This window comes from Panthera leo, chromosome D3, assembly GCF_018350215.1.
Source record: "Panthera leo isolate Ple1 chromosome D3, P.leo_Ple1_pat1.1, whole genome shotgun sequence".
NCBI classification, from domain to species: domain Eukaryota; kingdom Metazoa; phylum Chordata; class Mammalia; order Carnivora; family Felidae; genus Panthera; species Panthera leo.
Window position 1 is genome coordinate 25,890,601 of NC_056690.1, and position 19,693 is coordinate 25,910,293.

Below are 19,693 nucleotides of genomic sequence, written 5' to 3' on the forward strand. Positions count from 1 at the left end.
TGTTTCAGATTCTGTGTCTCCCTCTCTCTCCGCCCCTCCCCCACCCACCCTCTGTCTGTCTGTCTCTCTCTCTCAAAAATAAATGTTAAAAAAAATTTTTTTTTAATAATTGTTATTGTCTGTCTGTCGGGTGAGGAATACGATCGCAGCGTGTTTGGCTAGGGCCGGCAGCCCCCCCAGGCCTGCCTGACTCCTGCCTCCCTCTCTCTCCCCAGATGCGAGTCCCGCCCGCCCTCCGCTGACCTGGCGCTAAGGCCCACCCGCCACCCCAGGCCCAGCATGCGCCTGTCGGTGCGGAGGGCGCTGCTGGCGGCCAGCTGCGCCCTGGCCCTGGTGCTGGCGGTCCAGGTGGGGCAGCAGGTGCTGGAGTGCCGCGCGGTGCTGGGGGGCCCCCGGGGGCCCCGGCGGGCCATGCGGCCGGAGCAGGAGGACCTGGTGATGGTGGGCGCGGACCGCGTGGAGTACCGCTACGGCAAGGCCATGCCGCTCATCTTCGTGGGCGGCGTGCCCCGCAGCGGCACCACGCTGATGCGCGCCATGCTGGACGCCCACCCCGAGGTGCGCTGCGGCGAGGAGACGCGCATCATCCCCCGCGTGCTGGCCATGCGCCAGGCCTGGTCCAAGTCGGGCCGCGAGAAGCTGCGGCTGGACGAGGCGGGCGTGACGGACGAGGTGCTGGACGCCGCCATGCAGGCCTTCATCCTGGAGGTGATCGCCAAGCACGGGGAGCCGGCGCGCGTGCTGTGCAACAAGGACCCCTTCACGCTCAAGTCCTCCGTCTACCTGTCGCGCCTGTTCCCCAACTCCAAGTTCCTGCTGATGGTGCGCGACGGCCGCGCGTCGGTGCACTCCATGATCACGCGCAAGGTCACGATCGCCGGCTTCGACCTCAGCAGCTACCGCGACTGCCTCACCAAGTGGAACAAGGCCATCGAGGTGATGTACGCCCAGTGCATGGAGGTGGGCAAGGACAAGTGCCTGCCCGTGTACTACGAGCAGCTGGTGCTGCACCCCAGGCGCTCCCTCAAGCTCATCCTGGACTTCCTGGGCATTGCCTGGAGCGACGCTGTTTTGCACCACGAGGACCTCATTGGCAAGCCGGGCGGCGTGTCCCTGTCCAAGTGAGTGGAGCCCTCGCCCTGCGCCCACGGCCCCCTGGCCTGAGTCAGAGGCAGTGGGTGGGCAGAGTGCCGCTGTCTGTCTGAGCCTCAGCTTCAGCACCCGCAGAAGCGGGGCGCTCACTCTTGCCCTGTTTCTGAGCCAACCAGCAGATGCGAATGTGCTTTGCAGTAAGTCATAGCGGGCAAAGGTTACATTCAGCACACGGATCTGGAACCAGGTTGTCTGGGTTCCGATCCCGGCTCAGCCACCGCCTGACTGTGTGCCGCTGAATGAGTGACTCAGCCTCTCTGTGCCCCCCATTTCCTTACCTGTAGCGCAGGGATCTAATCGAGCAGCCTTCTAGCTACCTGGGAGTATCAAATAGGTCAAGACACGTTAGGTGCAATTATTCCTATTATTATTGTCACCATGGTAGCATAGAGACCTCTTTTATCGGCCTGCTCATTATCCTCACCCGCATGACCACGTAATGCGTGCCTGAGGTGTAGTAAGCACTGCGTTAAGCCCCCAACACACGTTATTCCTTTAATTCCCAGCCTGAGGACAGGAGAACAGCTGTTATACCCATTTTACAGGCGGAGAAACTGAGTCGCAGCGAGACGTTACCTGAGGCCACACAGCTGGCAAAGGGTAGTGCCAGGATTTGAACCCAGGTCTGCTGGACTCCAGGGTGTGTGCTCGCAAGCTCTCCACACCCCTCTTCCTTCTCCCCTTCTGTCCCTTCCTCTCCGCCTTCCTCCTTTGGGGAGGCCGTCCCTCTCCTGAGACCCAGAGCGCTTGAACAATGCAGGATCAGAGGGTGCCGTCTGTCGGTCTCCATCCCGATCTGGCCCAGGCATCCCTGAGAGAGAGGCCAGTGAGAGAGCAGTCCTTCCCGGGACAGCGCCACCTCCTTTCCCTCATGGCTGGGCCCTGTCAGACCCCATCCCCAAGAGCTCTTGAGCCCCGAGCAGAGCTGGGGACGTACAGCAACTCTCCCGGCAGTGAAGTGCCCACGTGCCCGGTACCCCAGCCAGTCAGTGCTGGGGCTGGGATCTTTGTAAATTAGCCAAAAAATCAGATAACTTAAGGAATATATCTTTACTGTCGGAGATTGAGACGATTCCCCCAGGGTAAGGAACAAGAACCCAAAATCTCACCATCCAGATTTTGATCTGTGACCTACTGGTCCTTTGTCAGGGGCTGTTGGTAAAACCGGAGTCCTCCTGAAACAGGAACATGTTTCCCTGTAACCTTTCTTCGCTTTGTGTATGGGACCACCTGCCCGCCGGGCCCCGGCTTGCCACCGTGACGTCATTTTGGACGGCTGTGTAATATTCCACCCCGCGGAGCACAGCATTCTGTCTCACGCCCCGTATTTTGGAACACATTGGTTCTTTTTTTTTTTAATGTTTATTTATTTTTGAGAGAAAGAGAGCACAAGCAGGGGAGGAGGGGCAGATGGAGACAGGATTTCAAACGGGCTCCATGCCGACAGCAGCGAGCCCGATGCGGGGCTCGAACCCACGAACCGTGAGATCGTGACCTGAGCCGAAGTCGGATGCTTAACCGACCGAACCACTCAGGCGCCCCGGGACACGTTGGTTCTTTACTCAGATCAAGCACGTGTCCCATTCATGTTCTGGGATGCACCTGTGTCGCTTCTGTCTCATAAAATCCTGGAGGTTCAAGGGCGTGGCAGAGGCCACGCATGTAGTTGAACCTTAGACACAGGGGGCCGAGTTGAGATTTCCCTCCTGGTCCGCACACTCCAAACCCTTGCTCGTACCACCCGTCCCCACCCCCCCAGCCTCCCCGCTCTCCTCACTCCTGGTCCCACCTTCCTTTTGCCACATCTTTTTGGGTTTTGGTCTTCTTCCCAATTTCTCTCTTCGTTGGGATGGAAGCACCTGGAGACAGGGCCTGGATCCCGGGAGTGCCCCACCCTCCGCCGTACAAGGCCGTCGGACAGTGACCGGTAGGGTCCTGTGATTCAGACAGTGCGAGAAGCCCGTCCTAGGGGCGAGCGAGGACGCACGTCCCAGGTGGTGGTGGTTCCACGGTGACAGCAGAAGTGACAGCGACCTAAGTGGCCACCTTTAGGGGCTGGAAAAATACGCTCTGGAGGGATGCTACACAGCTGGAGAAATGGAGGAGGTGTCGGGTGCGAAACAAAGTTATCAGCTGATACAGACAGCGTATTATTGCTGTTTTAAAACTGCAGACCAACCATAGGTTTTCCGTGTGTGTGTGTGTGTGTGTGTGTGTGTGATAGAGAGAGAGAGAGAGAGAGAAAGCTGGTGCTTACTGAGACCTTACAGTGTTCCATAGCCTTGTCTGTCATTAACTCATTTACTCCCCAGGACGGCCCAGTGAGGTGGGCACGATCATTATTCCCATCGATAGATGAGGAAACGGAGGCTCAGAGAGGTGAAGTAACCCCCCCAAAGCCACGCAGCCAGTGTCGGTACAGCTGGCGTTTGAACCCAGGCGGCCCGGCCCCCGAGTCTGCCCTTGGCCACTCTCCCATTGAAAGCACAGAAGACGGTGTTGAGCGGGTGGACCCCCAAATGCTAAGATTAGGTTTCAGTAGGGAACTGATAGGCTGGGAGGGGGCAGTCCGTGTTTTATAATTATTTCGCCAGAACGAAATACCCATCTTAGTCACAGAAATAAAACGTTATTTTTAAAAAGTTGGAGACATCAAGGGAGCAGGGTTTTAAGTTCTCACCGCCTTCCACTGTCTTCCAGTTTCCAGTTTCTGGCCACAGAGGCTCTTATCGTACAGAGGAGGGCTGAGGAGGGCAAGTGACTTGCCTGCAGCTTCACAGCCGAGGCGGGCACAGGTCACCCGGGTGCCATCTGGGTCTCCCTGTGCCCCCTGCGGCCTGTTTTTTCTCCCCAGGATCGAGCGATCCACAGACCAGGTCATCAAGCCCGTGAACCTTGAAGCGCTCTCCAAGTGGACCGGCCACATCCCTGGGGACGTGGTGAGGGACATGGCCCAGATCGCCCCCATGCTGGCGCGGCTCGGCTATGACCCCTACGCAAACCCACCCAACTACGGCAACCCCGACCCCATCGTGGTCAACAACACCCACCGGGTGAGTGCGTGTGCTCGCGTGGAGACATGCTCCCGGCCTGGAACGGGGGTGGTTGTATCTGTATGACGGCCGTTTTTGCTTGGGCCACAGGGAAGCTCAAATCCAACTGCTGGCCTTTCTACCGGCAGGTCCATGTGTCCTAATTTCATCCTATTTCTCTGTTCTCTTTTACCCTCTCTCCCCCCATTTCCCTGGCTATTTGTCTGTTTAGAAAGTACTTCAAGTCTTTGTTGAGGCTGAATAGAAATAAACTCTTGGTCACTTTATTGCCCCCTTAAATTTTTTTTTTTAATGTTTTTATTTATTTTTGAGACAGAGAGAGAGCATGAGCAGGGGAGGGGCAGAGAGAGAGGGAGACACCGAATCCGAAGCAGGCTCCAGGCTCTGAGCTGTCAGCACAGAGCCCGACGCGGGGCTCGAACTCACAGACTGTGAGATCATGACCTGAGCTGAAGTCGGACGCTTAACTGACTGAGCCACCCAGGCGCCCCTGCCCCCTTAAATTTTAATGTTGATTTCTCAGACAGATGGGAGCTTGGGGCAGTTGGAATTACTCTTTAAGCTCTCCTTGGTTAAGGTGGTCAAGGGAAATGACTTTACTAGATGTTTCTGAAGCCTTAAAGTCAGGTAATCCTGGGGAAAGGAACAGTTAGCAAGTCTGTCCTTGACTGTCACAGCTTCTAGTTTACTTTGGGTGCTGTATGCTAACTTCCTTGGAGGCACGATGTTAGGGACATTATTTGAGCATGGGGCCCGTGCCTGGGGACACGTGAGCTCCTAGCTCCTACGCCAGTAAGACCTGGAGTCTTTTTAATTTTTTTTTTTTTTAGTGTTTACTAACTTTTGAGAGAGAGCACAAGCGGAGCAGGGGAGGGGCAGAGAGAGAGGGAGACAGAATCCGAAGCAGGCTCCAGCCTCTGAGCCGTTAGCACAGAGCCTGACGCGGGGCTCGAACCCACAAACCGAGAGTTCATGACCCGAGCCGAGGTCAGACGCTCAAGTGACTGAGCCACCCAGGCGCCCCAAGAGTCTTAATTCCAGCTACGCTCAGCATTTCCAAACACGTGCTGAATAGAAACAAAACAAAAAATATCTTTAAGTTTATTTCTTTATTTTGAGAGAGAGAACCAGAGAGGGGGACAGAGGATCTGAGACGGGGCTCTGTGCTGAGAGCAGTGAGCCCGACGCGACGCGGGGCTCGAACTCTCAAACTACAAGGTCATGACCTGAGCCGTAGGCAGACGCTTAACCGACTGAGTCACCCAGGGGCCCCTCACATGCTGATTTTAGGAAGTGAACAGTTCTTGTGTTGAACGGCAAAGGGAGAAAGTCCCATTTCTCCCTCTTCCCCTTTAATTGTTCAGTGACTGGAGGAGAAAGACCCCATTTGGTGCTAACAAGGCTTTCACACCTCTCTGACACATGCAGGCTCTGCCCTCGGGGAAGCGGGGAAGCGGGAAGCGGGAAGGGTAGCGGGTCCCAGCACTTCCTCTCCCCCTTGACACCTATCGATTCTGCAAACATCTCTTTGTGGAAAAATACCCCGAGGTCCTCTTCCATGATGCTCAGACTGCATCTGACAGTGTGACTATTCACAACCTCCATGTGGTCCCTTTTATTTTTCCATTATTTTTATTCTAAGCCTTTGCTATTTATTATTCTTATGCTTTCATAAAGTACTCTTTAAGCTGTACTTAATGTGTTTCATACACTTTTCTGTACCTGGGCTATCTTATTGTATAATGTATTGCATATATTTTCATATGATGAGAAAACAATTAGATTAAACAGAAGAAACGGCAGCTGGGAGCATGATCTTGAACTCCAGCACCCAGGGTGCTTCTCAGGGGCAGTAGCTGGACCAGGATGAGGGCCTCATTGACAGAGGGCTCTCCCGACTCTGTGTTCTTAGCCAGGGGCCCCATGGAAACTTCTCTGAAGCCTCTTTAAAGGGTGAAGGCCCCTGGGACGCCTGGGTGGCTCAGTCAGTTAAGCATCTGACTTAGACTGGCGGTTGTGATCTCGCGGTTTGTGGGTTCAGGCCCGGAGTCGGGTTCTGTTCTGACAGCTCGGAGCCTGGAGCCTGCTTCAGATTCCGTGTCTCCCTCTCTCTCTGCCCCTCCCCTCCCACCTCTCTCTCTCTCAAAAATAAGCAAACGTCAAAAAAAAAAAAAAATTAAAAGGCGAAGGCCCCTGATTTGTTCCAGAATGCAGGTCGGAAGCTCCCAGAATAAGGCCTGACCTTGTGTATCTTCGAAAAAATTCTGATGAGGAAGACCAACTCTTTGAAGCTCTGTTGTTTGTTTGTTTAAAACGGAAGCTGCTCCTGGTTTTCTTCCAAAGAGGTTTCTTCCCAGGGTTGCCAGACGCTTGTTTAGTCTTCCTGGTAGTTTTGCTGTCACTGCAAAGATACGTTCCCTCACTGAAAACTGTGTGGTGTGTGTGTGTGTGTGTGTGTGTGTGTGTGTGTGTGTTTCTATGCAGACACTGTGTGTTCCTGTAACAGATCCTGGGGTGCAGGACACTTGGGCACTGGAAGGACCCCAGTGCTAATGAAATTGTCTCTGCCTGCACTGTCCATTACAGCCTCTAGCCGTTAACCTTGTGTGGCCACTGAAATGTGCCTAGTGAAATCTGACTGGTCCAAATTGAGGGTTGCTGTTAAGTGTTAAACACGTATCTGATTTTGAAGTCCAGGTACGGAGAACAGTATGTGAAGTTTGTCATTAATCATTTTTATATTAATTACTTGTCGAAGAGTGAATATTTTAGATATATCAGGTTAAATAAAAGATCTAACGAAAATTAGTTCACTTGATTTACTTTTTTTTTTGGTCACTTTGTTTTTTTAATATATATTTTTTTAAGGTTTACTTATTTTTGAGAGAGAGAGAGAGAGACAGAGTGCGAGTATGGGAGGGGCCGAGAGAGAGGGAGACACAGAATCTGAAGCAGGCTCCAGGCTGTGAGCTCTCAGCACAGAGCCCGATGTGGGGCTTGAACTCATAGGCCACAAGATCATGACCTGAGCCTAAATTGGCCGCTAACTGACTGAGCCACCCAGACACCCCTTGGTCACTTTGTTTTTAATGTGACTACTAAAAAATTAGAAGTATATAGTTGGTTCATCCTATATTCTAGTGGACGATACTGGTCTATATGATGGCTTATCTATGGAGCAGTTATGGAAAGGCCTAGAACTTTCTTTGCCCTGTGTGCTGTGCCTGGAACGCTTTTCCTTCAGAGCTCGGCTTGGCTGGTTTTCTTTGTCATTGAGGGCTCAGCTTAAAGGTCGCTTGTTCTGAGAAGTCCTTTGTGACCATCTGCTCAAAAGAAGCCCCTTGGTCACTCCTGATCACATCCCTTTGTCTTATTTTTTTTTACTGTACTTCTCATGGTTTGATATGTTCTTGTTTATTTGTGTATTACTTATGGATCATCTAGCTCCTCCTCTAGAATAGTGGCTGCAGGAGAAAAGGAATTTTAATTGTCTGGTTAATTTTGTACCTCCAGAGCTTAGAATGATGCTTAGAAATAAGAGGAGGTCAATAAATGTTTGTTGGATGGATGGATGGATGGATGGATGGGATGGGTGGATGGGTGGGTGGATGGATGAATGGATGGATGATGAATGGGTAGATGAGTGGCTTGATGGGTGGATGGATAGGAGAGTGGATGGATGGGTAGATGGGTGGGTACAAGGGTAGGTGGATGGGAGGGTGGATGGGTGGATGGATGGATGGATGCATGGATGGATGGATGGATGAAAAGATAGGTGGATGGATGGGAGAGTGGATGGATGGATGGGTAGTTGAATGGGTGGATGGATGGATAGATGGATGGGAAGGAGGATGGATAGGTGGATAAGTGGATGGGTGGGTGGATGGATGGATGGATGGATGATGAATGGGTAGATGAGTGGCTTGATGGGTGGATGGATAGGAGAGTGGGTGGATGGGTAGATGGGTGGGTGGATGGGTGGATGGATGGATGGATGGATGGATGAATGGATGATGAATGGGTAGATGAGTGGTTGGATGGGTGGATGGATAGGAGAGTAGGTGGATGGATGGGAGAGTGGATGGATGGTTAGATGGATGGATGGATGAAAAGATAGGTGGATGGATGGGAGAATGGATGGATGGGTGGATGGGTAGGTGAATGGGTGGATGGGTGGGTGGATAGGTAGATGGATGAGTGGATAGATGGGTGGGTAGGAGGATGAATGCATATGGATGGATGTGTAGATGGATAAATAGGTGGGTGGATAAATGAGTAGATGGGAAGGTGGTGGTAACAGACTGAATTTTATTTTTGATAATTTCTATGATAGTGATACTTTGTTTCTCTTTCCTAGGTCTTGAAAGGGGACTATAAAACACCAGCCAATCTGAAAGGATATTTTCAGGTTAGAAACCCCAAGGGGAATTCTGGAAATCGGTTTATTGGGCTGTCCCACCAGCTTGCGGATGCCCTCGGACACTTTGCTTCTCTATATGCTGATCATTTCCTCGTCAGAAAATTTGGGGTGGGGAGCCGGGCCAGGGGCCCTCCAAGTGTCTGATCCAGCTAGGGTCAAATCTCAACAGCTCTTCTGCGCGAGCCCCTGGTGGGGACTTTCTGTCCAGCCCTCTGTCTCTAGCCTTAAATTCAGTTTTATTTAAAGTGGCAGTTCCCACATGTGACCCAGCCCAGAATTTTCATCAGTCAGCCAAAAAAAGAGACCCGTAAGGCTTACGTGGTGTGGGCGTCCCCGCGAATGTAGACGTACAGACATCCCTGCGTCCTCAGGCACATCTCCATGGCCCTGCCTCCCACACATCCTGGGCACGTCCGAGGGGCACAGTCCATGGATCATGTCGGGAAGGACCGCCCCCTTCACGGACGCGATAGCTCCCATTTAAATGAAGTGGTGATACCAAGCTTAGTACTCTTAGTCTGTGTGTGTTTAATTTGGGAGAGAGAGAGCGGGCCACCCCGTGCCAATCCCCAGTTTGATAATCAAAATCACAGATGCTCCTTGTCCGGGGTCCCCGGCTTTTGCACACATCTCAGTTCTTCGGGGAGGGCTCCACGCTCCCTTTCTGGGAGTCAGAGACCCCATCGTCTTGCCGCCGTGAACAAATATTGTCAAGATTAGTCAGCAGTGATTTAGCGCTTGGTTTAACCAAAAAGATGATGTAACGAGCAGCAAACACAAGCCGGGGTGAGGGGAATTAGTCACCGTCCGGAACGCCCTTCAGTTTTGTGGATTATCCTTTCTCGGCCCACCTGAGTATTTACCTTCTATTCCGTGCAGTTCCATTGCATGGGGTGCTTGGTTTCGCGTTCTTCGTGTTTTCCCATCTTTTGGATTTTCCGTCTACTACCCTTCCCGATGGTTACATAGTATTCTCTGGAACGCATTATGGGCCACCAATTAACTGTTGCCCTAAGGTCCTGTCCAGTTTTCGCAGAAATGGTAGCACGTGCCCATCATCCTGATTTTGCCTCCCTCCTGCTGGAGGGGGGGCTCTCTTGGGCCATTCCCTTAGAATCCATTGTCACGGAATGTCATAGGTGGGTGCAAGGGTCCAGTTCTTTGAAAGACTCTGGAAGCATAAGGCCAAATTGTTTCACAAAAACGTCGGACCGTACCCGAACGTGTGGCCATACTCAAGACGTCTAGCTGGCTGGCCTGGGACTGTTTTCGTGCTCGCTTAGGAGCAAAATGTGAAAGCGCGGCATGTGCCCTGTCATCGTGAACCTTGCCACCCGGGAGAGCTGCCCTGCAGACCGCATCCGACCCCTGCTTCCCTCCTGCCATCTCCCTCCCTGGCCTCTAGAGTGCACATGACTTCATTCAGGGCATCGCATAAGTTGGATTCAGTCTTAATGGCAACCGTTAGGTAAATGGTGGCACAAGAAAAAGTCTTCCGGGTCCTCTACAGCCCTCTAAAATGATGATCCTGAACCCCAAAAGATGGAAGAATAGTAAGCAAGCAAACCAAAGCAGCTCGCGCATTGCCATTGCTGCGAATACAAAAAGGGATATTCACTCGCCAGGCACCCAACGTCCTCCCTGTTTGTTCCTGGCTGTTCCCTCTGCCAGGGATTGCTGTTCCAGCCAGATCTTTGTGTGCCTGGCCTCACTTACATCTTCTAGATCTCGGCTTAGGGGGCGTTTTCCAACCCCAACAACCAGTGTCTGATTCTCCAGACAGACACCAAAGTGGGTGTTAAATTCAGTTCGGTTTGCACAGTGACACCCCCACAGTTAGTGGCAGACCCCGCAGGTTCAGGGCTCGGTCCCAGAAGACCGCGCCCACTTCAGACGCCAGCCACGGCAGGGTTCCCAGGCTACCCACGTTTCTGCGCAGCCACCTACCATTTGGGGGTCCCTATGACCCCCTCCTCAGATTTGGGAATTTGCTAGAACAACTCACAGGGCTGAGGAAAGCACTTTACTTCCTAGATTACTGGTTTATTATAAAGGATGCGACTCAGGAACAACCACGGAAGAGCTACCCTGGGCAGGGTGCGGGGTAAGAGGTATAGCACTGCCACGCCCTCTTTGGGCTGTGTTCAGCAATCTGGAAGCTTCCTGAAGCTGTTATTTAGGGGTTTTATGGAGCTTTCATGAAGCAGGGATGATTGATTAAATCACTGGTTATTAACTCACCCTCCAGCCCCTCTCCCCTCCCCAGAGTCATGCCTCCGTCCTTCTAGCCACCAGCCTGCATCCTGAGGCCAGAGGCCAGTCACGTCATTAGCATACAAGACAGGCTTGTTCTCACTAGGGAGAGTCTAGGGTTTTCTGAGCTGTGTGCCAGGAACCCAGGATACAGAGCACATATTTGTTTTTCAAACAGCTTTGTAGTGGCCTTTCCTGACACCCTATGGGAAGTAGCTCCAAAGTCACTCGTATAGGCCCACGAGTGGGTGGACGCAACGTTATCTTGCAGATGTATTTGTTAAGCCTCTCCCTGTAGAAGAGTGGGACCAGGTCGGTCATGTTCACGGCATCCCCAGCACCTGGCCCGTCTTAAGTAGGTGTGCAGTAAATCCCCGATGAGGGAGAGTGTGCCTGCCTCAGTGAGGCTGAGGGCTGAACCTCAGGGCAGTGAGACCCTGGCCCCCCAGCCTGGCCATGACCCCTTCCTCTGTGTGTTGTCTTCCTCCAGGTGAACCAGAACAGCACCTCCTCCCACTTAGGAAGTTCATGATTTCCAGGTAGGCCTGCAGACTTCCCCGGGGGAGGGGGCTGGGGAGAAGGGGCTGCCCTTCCCAGCTCGGGAGCCCCTCCCTGAAAAGCTTGTCCTTCCAGAGCCTCCCTTGATGGGGGGGAGTGTCCATCCAGGTGGACTGACCAGGGCCCTTGTGGGGGTTTCCATGGCGACGGGCCGGGGGAGCTATTTATAGAATCACAGACTAGTCACCCAGCTCTGGATCCCGTGGGGGCAGGGACCAGTGCCGAACCAACTAGGAAAAGGTTTGTCTGCCTTTGGGGAGGGGGGGTGCCAGGGACCAATGTGATGGGGGTGGGGTGGGGATTCCAGAACATTTTTGCACAGAACGCTGCCTGCTGATCCTGCTTCTATAAACAGTATCAGGTTGGCCCAGAGCAATTAATGTTCTAATAAAGCTCTAAGCAAGTCTGGTCCAAGAATAACCCCCAGGGCATTGGACAGAGGGCTACTCCTGTGGGACTCATTTAACCCTCAGTATCCCTGGGAAGGCAGCGGACACAGCGGAGGAAACTAGAGCCCAGAGAGGGCTTTGACTTGCCCAAGGCCACAGAGTCACCAAACGGCAGAATCCCTCCCAAGGTCACCTTCTTCCAGAGTTCGCTTTGGGGGACCGATTTGAAGGGCATATCCATCCACCCGTATTTTGCGAAGGGGGGGTAGAGGCGCAGGTTCTGACCTTGGGAAGTCAAAGATTCGGGCACTCACTTCACATTGGACTTCTCACGGCCTCCGCTTCTGACGTCTGGAGAACAGGGGTTCACGCGGGTCCGCCCCGCGAGGGTGGCCGAGAGGTGAAGTGAGCTGGCCCAGGTGGGCGCGTGGGGAATCCAGGAAGACTTGCCCCCTCGCTGTGCTTGTGGGCACTGGCGTTAAGGTTCCAGTAAGTTCACTTCCTCTGCCTCTCGGGTGACCCCACAGAGAGGTCACAACCCACTTGTTCTCCGTTGCTCTAGACTATGAAGACGCTCCCTGCCTGGAGTCTGTGTTTTGGTCTCCCGATCTTATTTTTAATTTTTTAAAGTTTTTAAAATGTATTTATTTATTTTGAGAGAGAGAGAGAGAGAGAGAATGGGGAGGAGCAGGCAGAGAGAAAGGGAGAGAGAGAGTCCCAAGCAGGCTCCACGCTGTCAGCACAGAGCCCGACACGGGGTTCCAGCCCACGAACCGTGAGATCGTGACCTGAGCCCAAATCAAGAGTCGGACCGCGAGGATTCCTTCTCCACGTTTCTCCTCAACCCCATCCCCTCGTGCTCCTTCCGCAAAATTCACTCGTAGAATTTTGAACCTTCCTGTTGACAGAAGCCAGATATATCCTTCCCTTTGCTGTTTCAATGAGATACCACGTACAGGGTGTTTTGGTTTTTTTTTTTAGCTCATCCCTGGTGAACAGTTGGCATTAAATGCTGATCCTTCCCTCACCTCCAAAAATCCCACTGGTGTTTTATCACGTCATTGCCACTGGTCTCTTCATAAGTCAAAAGAGATCTTTGAGGTCAGGTGGACCCAGGCTGAGATGTGGGTAAGAACCCAAGGAAAGCTTTTATTTATTTATTTATTTATTTATTTATTTATTTATTTATTTTTATTTTTGTTTTTGAGAGAGAGAGAGAGAACAAGCAGGTAAGGGGCAGAGGGAGAAGGGGACTTCTAGAAATCCAAAGTGGGCTCCATGCCGACAGCAGCGAGCCCGAGGTGGGGCTCGAACCAGCAAACTGTGAGATCATGACCTCAACCGCTCAACCAGGTGCCCCCCGCCCCCGCCACCCGAGGGACGCTTTTCGATTTAAATTCTCTCTGGCCATGGGGACGTGTAGAGGAAACTGCACCTGTTTGTGTGTGTGTACGTGGCGAGACCATCCCCTCCCCGATCACACGTACAAATACAAAAGGTCCGTCTCCAAATTCTGACTCCGCACCTAATGCCGTTGTATCCTCTGTCCAGATCTCTGCAGATTGTTGCCCAGAGGAGAAGACACCTTGCATTCGAGTGGAAATCGGACCTCTAATCCAAGCATATTGCTTGCTCTTAATCGCCAAAACAGGACTGCTAACGAGGAATGTATTTGCATATGTTTGCAAAAAAGCCGAATCACCGAAAACTTAACCTGGAGACTCTCTACCTGTGGACAGCCCCCCCCCCCCCCCCCCCCCCAGGATGGAGAAGAACGAAGAAGAGTTTGGGAAGTAGGCTGGCTTTTGAAACTTCGGTATTTTTTATCTTGCCCCTCAAGAACTTTTTTTTAAAGAAATGGATTTGCCATTTTTCTTAATTTGCAGGACTGCCTTGGCGGCTTTGTTGGCGGGGACAAGGCCCACACCTGTGCCTCTCTCCTATTGACTTACTTTTGAATTCAAAGAATCTATTTAAGAATTTAATATATGAGGTTTTCTTTGATTCCTCCTCAGTTCTTCTCAGATTTCAGAGGAAAAAAAAAAAATTATTTGAATAAAGTGACCAGGGACTCATTTGTCTGTGCCTTACTTTACAGAGTGAACAGATTTTTTTGTTTTTTGTTTTTTGTTTTTTTTTTCCCATTTCAGATTTTGACAGGTGGATTGATGACCGGCGAACAAGGTTCCCATCTTGGGGGCTCAGCAAGGCACAGCTGAGCTCCTGGGTTGGGTCCCCCGAGGCCACTCAGGATCGGTGATTTGCTAGAGGGACTCCCAGATTAGCTGGGAGACCCACAGTCACAGGGTTTGTTTGTTTTTTTAACATTTTTTTTTTCTCTTAATGTTTGTTTATTTTTGAGAGAGACAGAGACAGAGTGCAAGCAGGGGGAGGGGCAGAGAGAGAGGGAGACACCGAACCTGAAGCAGGCTCCAGGCTCCGAGCTGTCGGCACGGAGCCCGACGCGGCGCTCGAACTCACGAACGGTGAGATCGTGACCTGAGCCGAAGTCGGACGCTTAACCGACTGAGCCACCCAGGCGCCCCAGTCACCGCTGATTACGGCGAAAAGATGCGGATTAAAATCTGCAAAGGAAAAAAGTAGGCAGGACAGGCACAGAGAGACCAGGAGTGAGCTTCTAGTTATCACCCGGTGGAGGCTTACGGACGGGGCTCAACTCTACCAGCCACAGTGTGCACACGGTGTATTAAGTATGGCCGGCCAGGAAAGCTCGCCTGAGCCGTGGTGCTCAGCATTTTCATTGGGCGTCAGCCGTAGGCATGGGGCACCCATCTGACTGACCTTAGTGACCCCGTCTCCAGCCCCTGCGGTCGTCAAATGATACAGCGTGCTCCCAGGCTCCCCCACAGATCCCACTGGGTCGTACCTGCTGTGGCCCAGAGTCCCTGCTAGGGAAAGACAACTTTTATTAGGATATTCCAAGGGCTGAGAGATAACCTCTCAAAAGCTGCTCGAGGGCCAGTCTTTTCTTCGGCACGTACAAGCCCGCTGAGTTAGGCCTTTGCTGCACGGCCCGCAGATGCTGAGGGACCGGCTGGGCCCAGAGCAGTTTCATACCTTATTAAGGGTGAAGGTATTCTATCCACACTCCCTTGCCTTCCAGGATTTGGGCAGGCAATGGCTCACAGTGGTTTGGAGCGTAGATTTTGGGGAGTCAGGCCCCCTTACTGGCCTGATGAGGTTTTGGGGGTGATAGTGGGGTTTGTGGGGTCCGGAGCCGACGGCCAAGAAAGAATTCTTGGAGACGTCTTTGGTGCAAGAAGGTGATTTTTATCGAAGCACGGGGACCGGACCCGTGGGCAGGAAGAGCTGCCCCGGGACCCTGAGGAGAGACTGGTTATATACCATGGAGTTGGGGGGAACTTTCAGGGGAAGTTTCCAGAGAGATTTTCATGTGCACAGGATCCCGGAGGCCTAGCTATTGTCAAACTCAGGTGGTTTTCCCACTAGCGAAGCTTTAGCAGTAAGACAGCAGGGAGCCTCAAATGTGTCAATGGGCTGCAGGTTGTAAGGAAATTTGGTTCTATATGCTGTTGCCTTCTGCCTGTGTCCCCCACATCACTGGCTGTGTGGCTTCGGCCTTCCTTTCTTCGTCTACAAAATGGGGAAGTCAAAACTTCATGGGTTTCTCGGGAGAGGCCGGTGGTGGTTGTAGGCAGCGGTGGGGGAGGGGGGCCGGGTGGTGAGCCCGTAGCGCGAGGCAACTCTTCCCTCTCCCGGTCTTGGAACCGTAGTAGAGGGACAGCCGATGGAGCTTTGAACCGGGGAAGCTCCCGGTCGCCGCTCCCCGGGGCCGCGGGACACACCCAGCCTCGTTCATTGTCCCGGGCACCTGTCGGCCGCAAAACCAGCCGGCCCCACGCTCCGTGACTTACAGCGGCTTATTGTGAAATCTGACGGTCCCGGAAGTCAGCTGCAGTAGAGCTGGCTGCTTCCCGCAGTCGGGGGGCGGAGGGTACCGCTGTCGCCGAAGGCTTCTTCGTTCACGTGTCTGGTGCGGGGCCCCGGGGGGGGGGGGGGGGGGGGGGGGGGGGGGGGGGGCTGGAGCCTGGAGAGGCTTTTAGGGGCTTCTCTATCGTGCAGCCTGTCCACATGTCTGGCCCCGGGCTTCCTCGCGGCATGGTGATCTCAGGACAGCCAGACCTCTCTCTCTCTCTCTTTCTTTCTTTCTTTCTTTCTTTCTTTCTTTCTTTCTTTTTCTTTCTTTCTTTCTTTCTTTTTCTTTCTTTCTTTCTTTCTTTCTTTTCTTTTTCTTTCTTCCTCTCTCTTTCCTTCCTTTCTTTCTCTCTTTCTTTCCTTTCTTTCTTTCTTTCCTTTTTCTTTCCTTCCTTTCTTTCTCTCCTTCCTTTCTTTTCTTTCTTTCTCTCTCTCTTTTCTTTCTTTCTTTCTTTCTTTCTTTTTTCTTTCCTTCCTTCCTTTCCTTTATTTTCTTTCTTTCTCTCTTTCTTTTTCTTTCTTTCTTTCTTTCTTTCTTTCTTTCTTTCCTTTTTCTTTCTTTCCTTCTTTCCTTCCTTCCTTCCTTTCCTTTCTTTCTCTCTCCGCTTCTTTCTTTCCTTCCTTCCTTTCTTTCCTTTCTTTCTCTCTCTTTCCTTCTTTCTTTTCTTTATCTCTTTCCTTCCTTCCTTCCTTCCTTTCTTTCCTTCCTTTCTTTCTCTCCTTCCTTTCCTTTCTTTTCTTTCTCTCTCTCTCTTTTCTTTCTTTCTTTTTCTTTCTTTCTTTCTTTTTTCTTTCCTTCCTTCCTTTCTTTCCTTTATTTTCTTTCTTTCTCTCTCTTTTCTTTTTCTTTCTTTCTTTCTTTCTTTCCTTTTTCTTTCTTTCCTTCTTTCCTTCCTTCCTTCCTTTCCTTTCTTTCTCTCTCCGCTTCTTTCTTTCCTTCCTTCCTTCCTTTCTTTCCTTTCTTTCTCTCTCTTTCCTTCTTTCTTTTCTTTATCTCTTTCCTTCCTTCCTTCCTTCCTTCCTTTCTTTCTTTCTCTCTCTTTCCTTTCTTTTCTTTCTTTCTTTCTTTCTTTCTTTCTTTCTTTCTTTCTCTGTCCTTCCTTCCTTCCTTCCTTCCTTCCCTTCTAGAAACAGCATGATAGGTGGAGGGGCAGAGGGAGAGAGAGAATCCCAAGCAGGGTCTTGCACCATCAGTGCAGAGCCCCACACGGGGCTCCAACTCACAAAACCGTGAGATCGTGACCTGAGCCGAAACCAAGAGTCAGACGCTTCACCGACTGAGCCACCCAGGCGCCCCAGGACAGCCAGGATTCTTACGTGCTGGCTGGCTTCCCCCGTGTAGGTGTTGCAGAAAGAACAGCCAGTCGCTGCAGGGATGTGCTGCCCCAGGGTCACTTCCGCTCCGTTTGTCATAGTCGGAGGGTTGTCCCCCATTCAAAGGAATAGAGAAATCCCTCCTCTTGGTGCTGGAGTGGCAAGGTCACCACATGGCGAGAGATACAATTGTGGCCTCTTGGGAAAATACAGCTGGCCACCGTCCTCATCAAAACCAGTGTATCAGCCTCACCTGCAGGGGCGTCAAAGAACATACGAATTCATCAGATGGTAAAATTTCTCTTTGGTAAAATGTGATGTGGACAGAATGTTCCCTTTCTTCCATTAGGCTGCAGAAGAATGACATATCTTTCCTTTACTGTTTAAATCCCAGTGATTCCAACCCCCCCCCCCCCCAAAAGTCCTCGTCATTAAGAAACCCAGGCTTTCTGGTTTGCCCAGCTTATGCCTTGGGAGCCTGGACGATTCTTCCCACTGATGGAGCTTCTCCACGCCTCCCCGAAACCCAAATCTGGGCCTGGAACCAGGAAGACATCTCTCACCCCCCCGCCCGCATTCTCTCTTCTAAAGGAACTCTTTTCAGGACAGTTAACAAAGAAAGCCCATTCCTTTGGGTGAAAGCCCTCTCAGTCCACCCCCCCTCCCCCCCCAGGGCTGGCTCTTGACCCAGCGCCCTACACCAACTTAAATCCGTCCACAAGTCCGCATTGTTCTGACGTGACCTCGTTTCCGTTGTAACAGCTGGTGTTTTCCACAGGTTGCTGACGGACTGTTTTCTTTTGAAAGAACGATAAACTCTCATGAAGTTGCGAAGGTAAAGACTACCAAGGGTCCTTCGGTGGCTTCTTGGCAGGGTCCCCCCCACCCCGATGTTGACGTCTTGTACTGGTGGGAGGGTACTATCAAAACCAAGAAACGAACAGTCCTATGCAGTGCTGTGAACTAGACTGCAGACCACAGACCTTGTTCCACTTCCACCATTGTGTGTGTGTGTGTGTGTGTGTATTTTCAGAGTTTCATTTCCTTTCAGTGGCAGAACCTTCCATATGCTACCCCCGCTCCACACACACACACACACACACACACGCACAAAATCATATGCAAAAGCTTAATCTAAGAAACGTAAACATGGGGGCGCCTGGGTGGCTCAGTCAGTTGAGCGCCCAACCTCGGCTCAGGTCATGATCTCGCGGTTCGTGAGTTGGAGCCCCACATCGGGCTCTGTGCTGGCATCCTGTCAGCGCAGAGCCCACTTTGGATCCTCTGTCTCCCTCTCCCTGCCCCTCCCTCACTTGCGCTCTCCCCAAAAATAAATAAATATTTTTTAAATATATATTTTTTTAATGTTTATTTATTTTTGAGAGAGACAGAGACAGAATGCGAGTGGGTTGGGACAGAGAGAGAGGGAGACGAATCTGAAACAGGCTCCAGGCTCCGAGCTGTCAGCACAGAGCCCGACGCGGGGCTCGAACTCATGAGCTGCGAGGTCATGACCTGAGCCGAAGTCGGACGCTCAACCGACTGAGCCACCCAGGCGCCCCAATATTTTTAAGTTTTTTTATGTTTAGTTTTTGCGAGAGACAGACATCATGAGTGGTGGAGGGGCAGAGAGAGAGGGAGACACAGAATCTGAAGCAGGCTCCAGGCTCTGAGCTGTCAGCACAGAGCCCGACGCGGGGTTCAAACTCATGGACCTCGAGTTCACGACCTTGAAGTCGGATGCTTAACCGACTGAGCCACCCAGGCGCCCCTAAATAAATATTAAAAAAAAATTTTTTTTAACGTTTATTTATTTTTGAGACAGAGAGAGACAGAGCATGAACGGGGGAGGGGCAGAGAGAGGGAGACACAGAATCTGAAACAGGCTCCAGGCTCTGAGCTGTCAGCCCAGAGCCCGATGCGGGGCTCAAACTCACGGACCGCGAGATCGTGACCTGAGCTGAAGTCGGCCGCTCAACCGACTGAGCCACCCAGGCGCCCCTAAATAAATATTTTTTAAAAAAGAAACATAAAAGTGGCTCTTCTGGTGAGAACATCAGCCCCGTCCCAAGCTCCAACCCTTCCCTCTGAAGCACTTGCTCATAGCAAAGGTTTGCATTGATTGGCCTGGTGGTTTGATTCAAATTGGTCTTACTAGACTGTAGACTGTATGAGTGTAGGAACAAATTTGAATTTCAGGTAAAACAATAAATTTTCAGTATTTTACAGTATTTCATGGGACATACTTATACTAAAAACTTATTTGTTGTTTATGTGAAATCCAAATTCAAAACTGGGAATCCTGTATTTTTTGTTGTTAATTTATTGAGAGAGGGAGAGAGAGAGAGAGAGAGAGAGAGAATCCCAAGCAGACTCCATGCTGACAGCTCGAAATCATGAAACGTGAGTTCATGACCTGAGCCGAAATCGAGTCAGATGCTTAACCCACTGAGCCCCTCGGGGGGCCCCTTGGAATCCTGTATTTTTATTTGCTAAATCTGGCAACCCTAAGTAGGGCTGGACGTGTAACCAGCATTAGGGAAATGGCAGTGGGTGACTTCCAGCTCCGTGATAAAATATGTTGTGGCATCCACCTT

General features: G+C 51.5%; 1 protein-coding gene across 3 annotated transcripts in view; it reads left to right on the forward strand.

The window, feature by feature from the left end:
* TPST2 (tyrosylprotein sulfotransferase 2) overlaps positions 1-13,900 on the forward strand; it is a 51,336-nt gene extending 37,436 nt beyond the window's left edge. For 2 of the 3 annotated variants that reach the window (XM_042909457.1, XM_042909456.1), the window contains 4 exons: positions 216-1,121; positions 4,007-4,205; positions 8,563-8,613; positions 13,377-13,900. In XM_042909457.1, coding sequence (XP_042765391.1) covers positions 280-1,121; positions 4,007-4,205; positions 8,563-8,613; positions 13,377-13,538 — 1,254 coding nt within the window. In that variant the 5' untranslated portion in view covers positions 216-279 and the 3' untranslated portion in view covers positions 13,539-13,900. Of the gene's footprint in view, positions 1-215; positions 1,122-4,006; positions 4,206-8,562; positions 8,614-11,368; positions 11,418-13,376 lie in introns of all 3 variants that reach the window. The other variant, XM_042909455.1, reaches the window with a different exon arrangement.
* Positions 13,901-19,693: the final 5,793 nt, after the last annotated feature.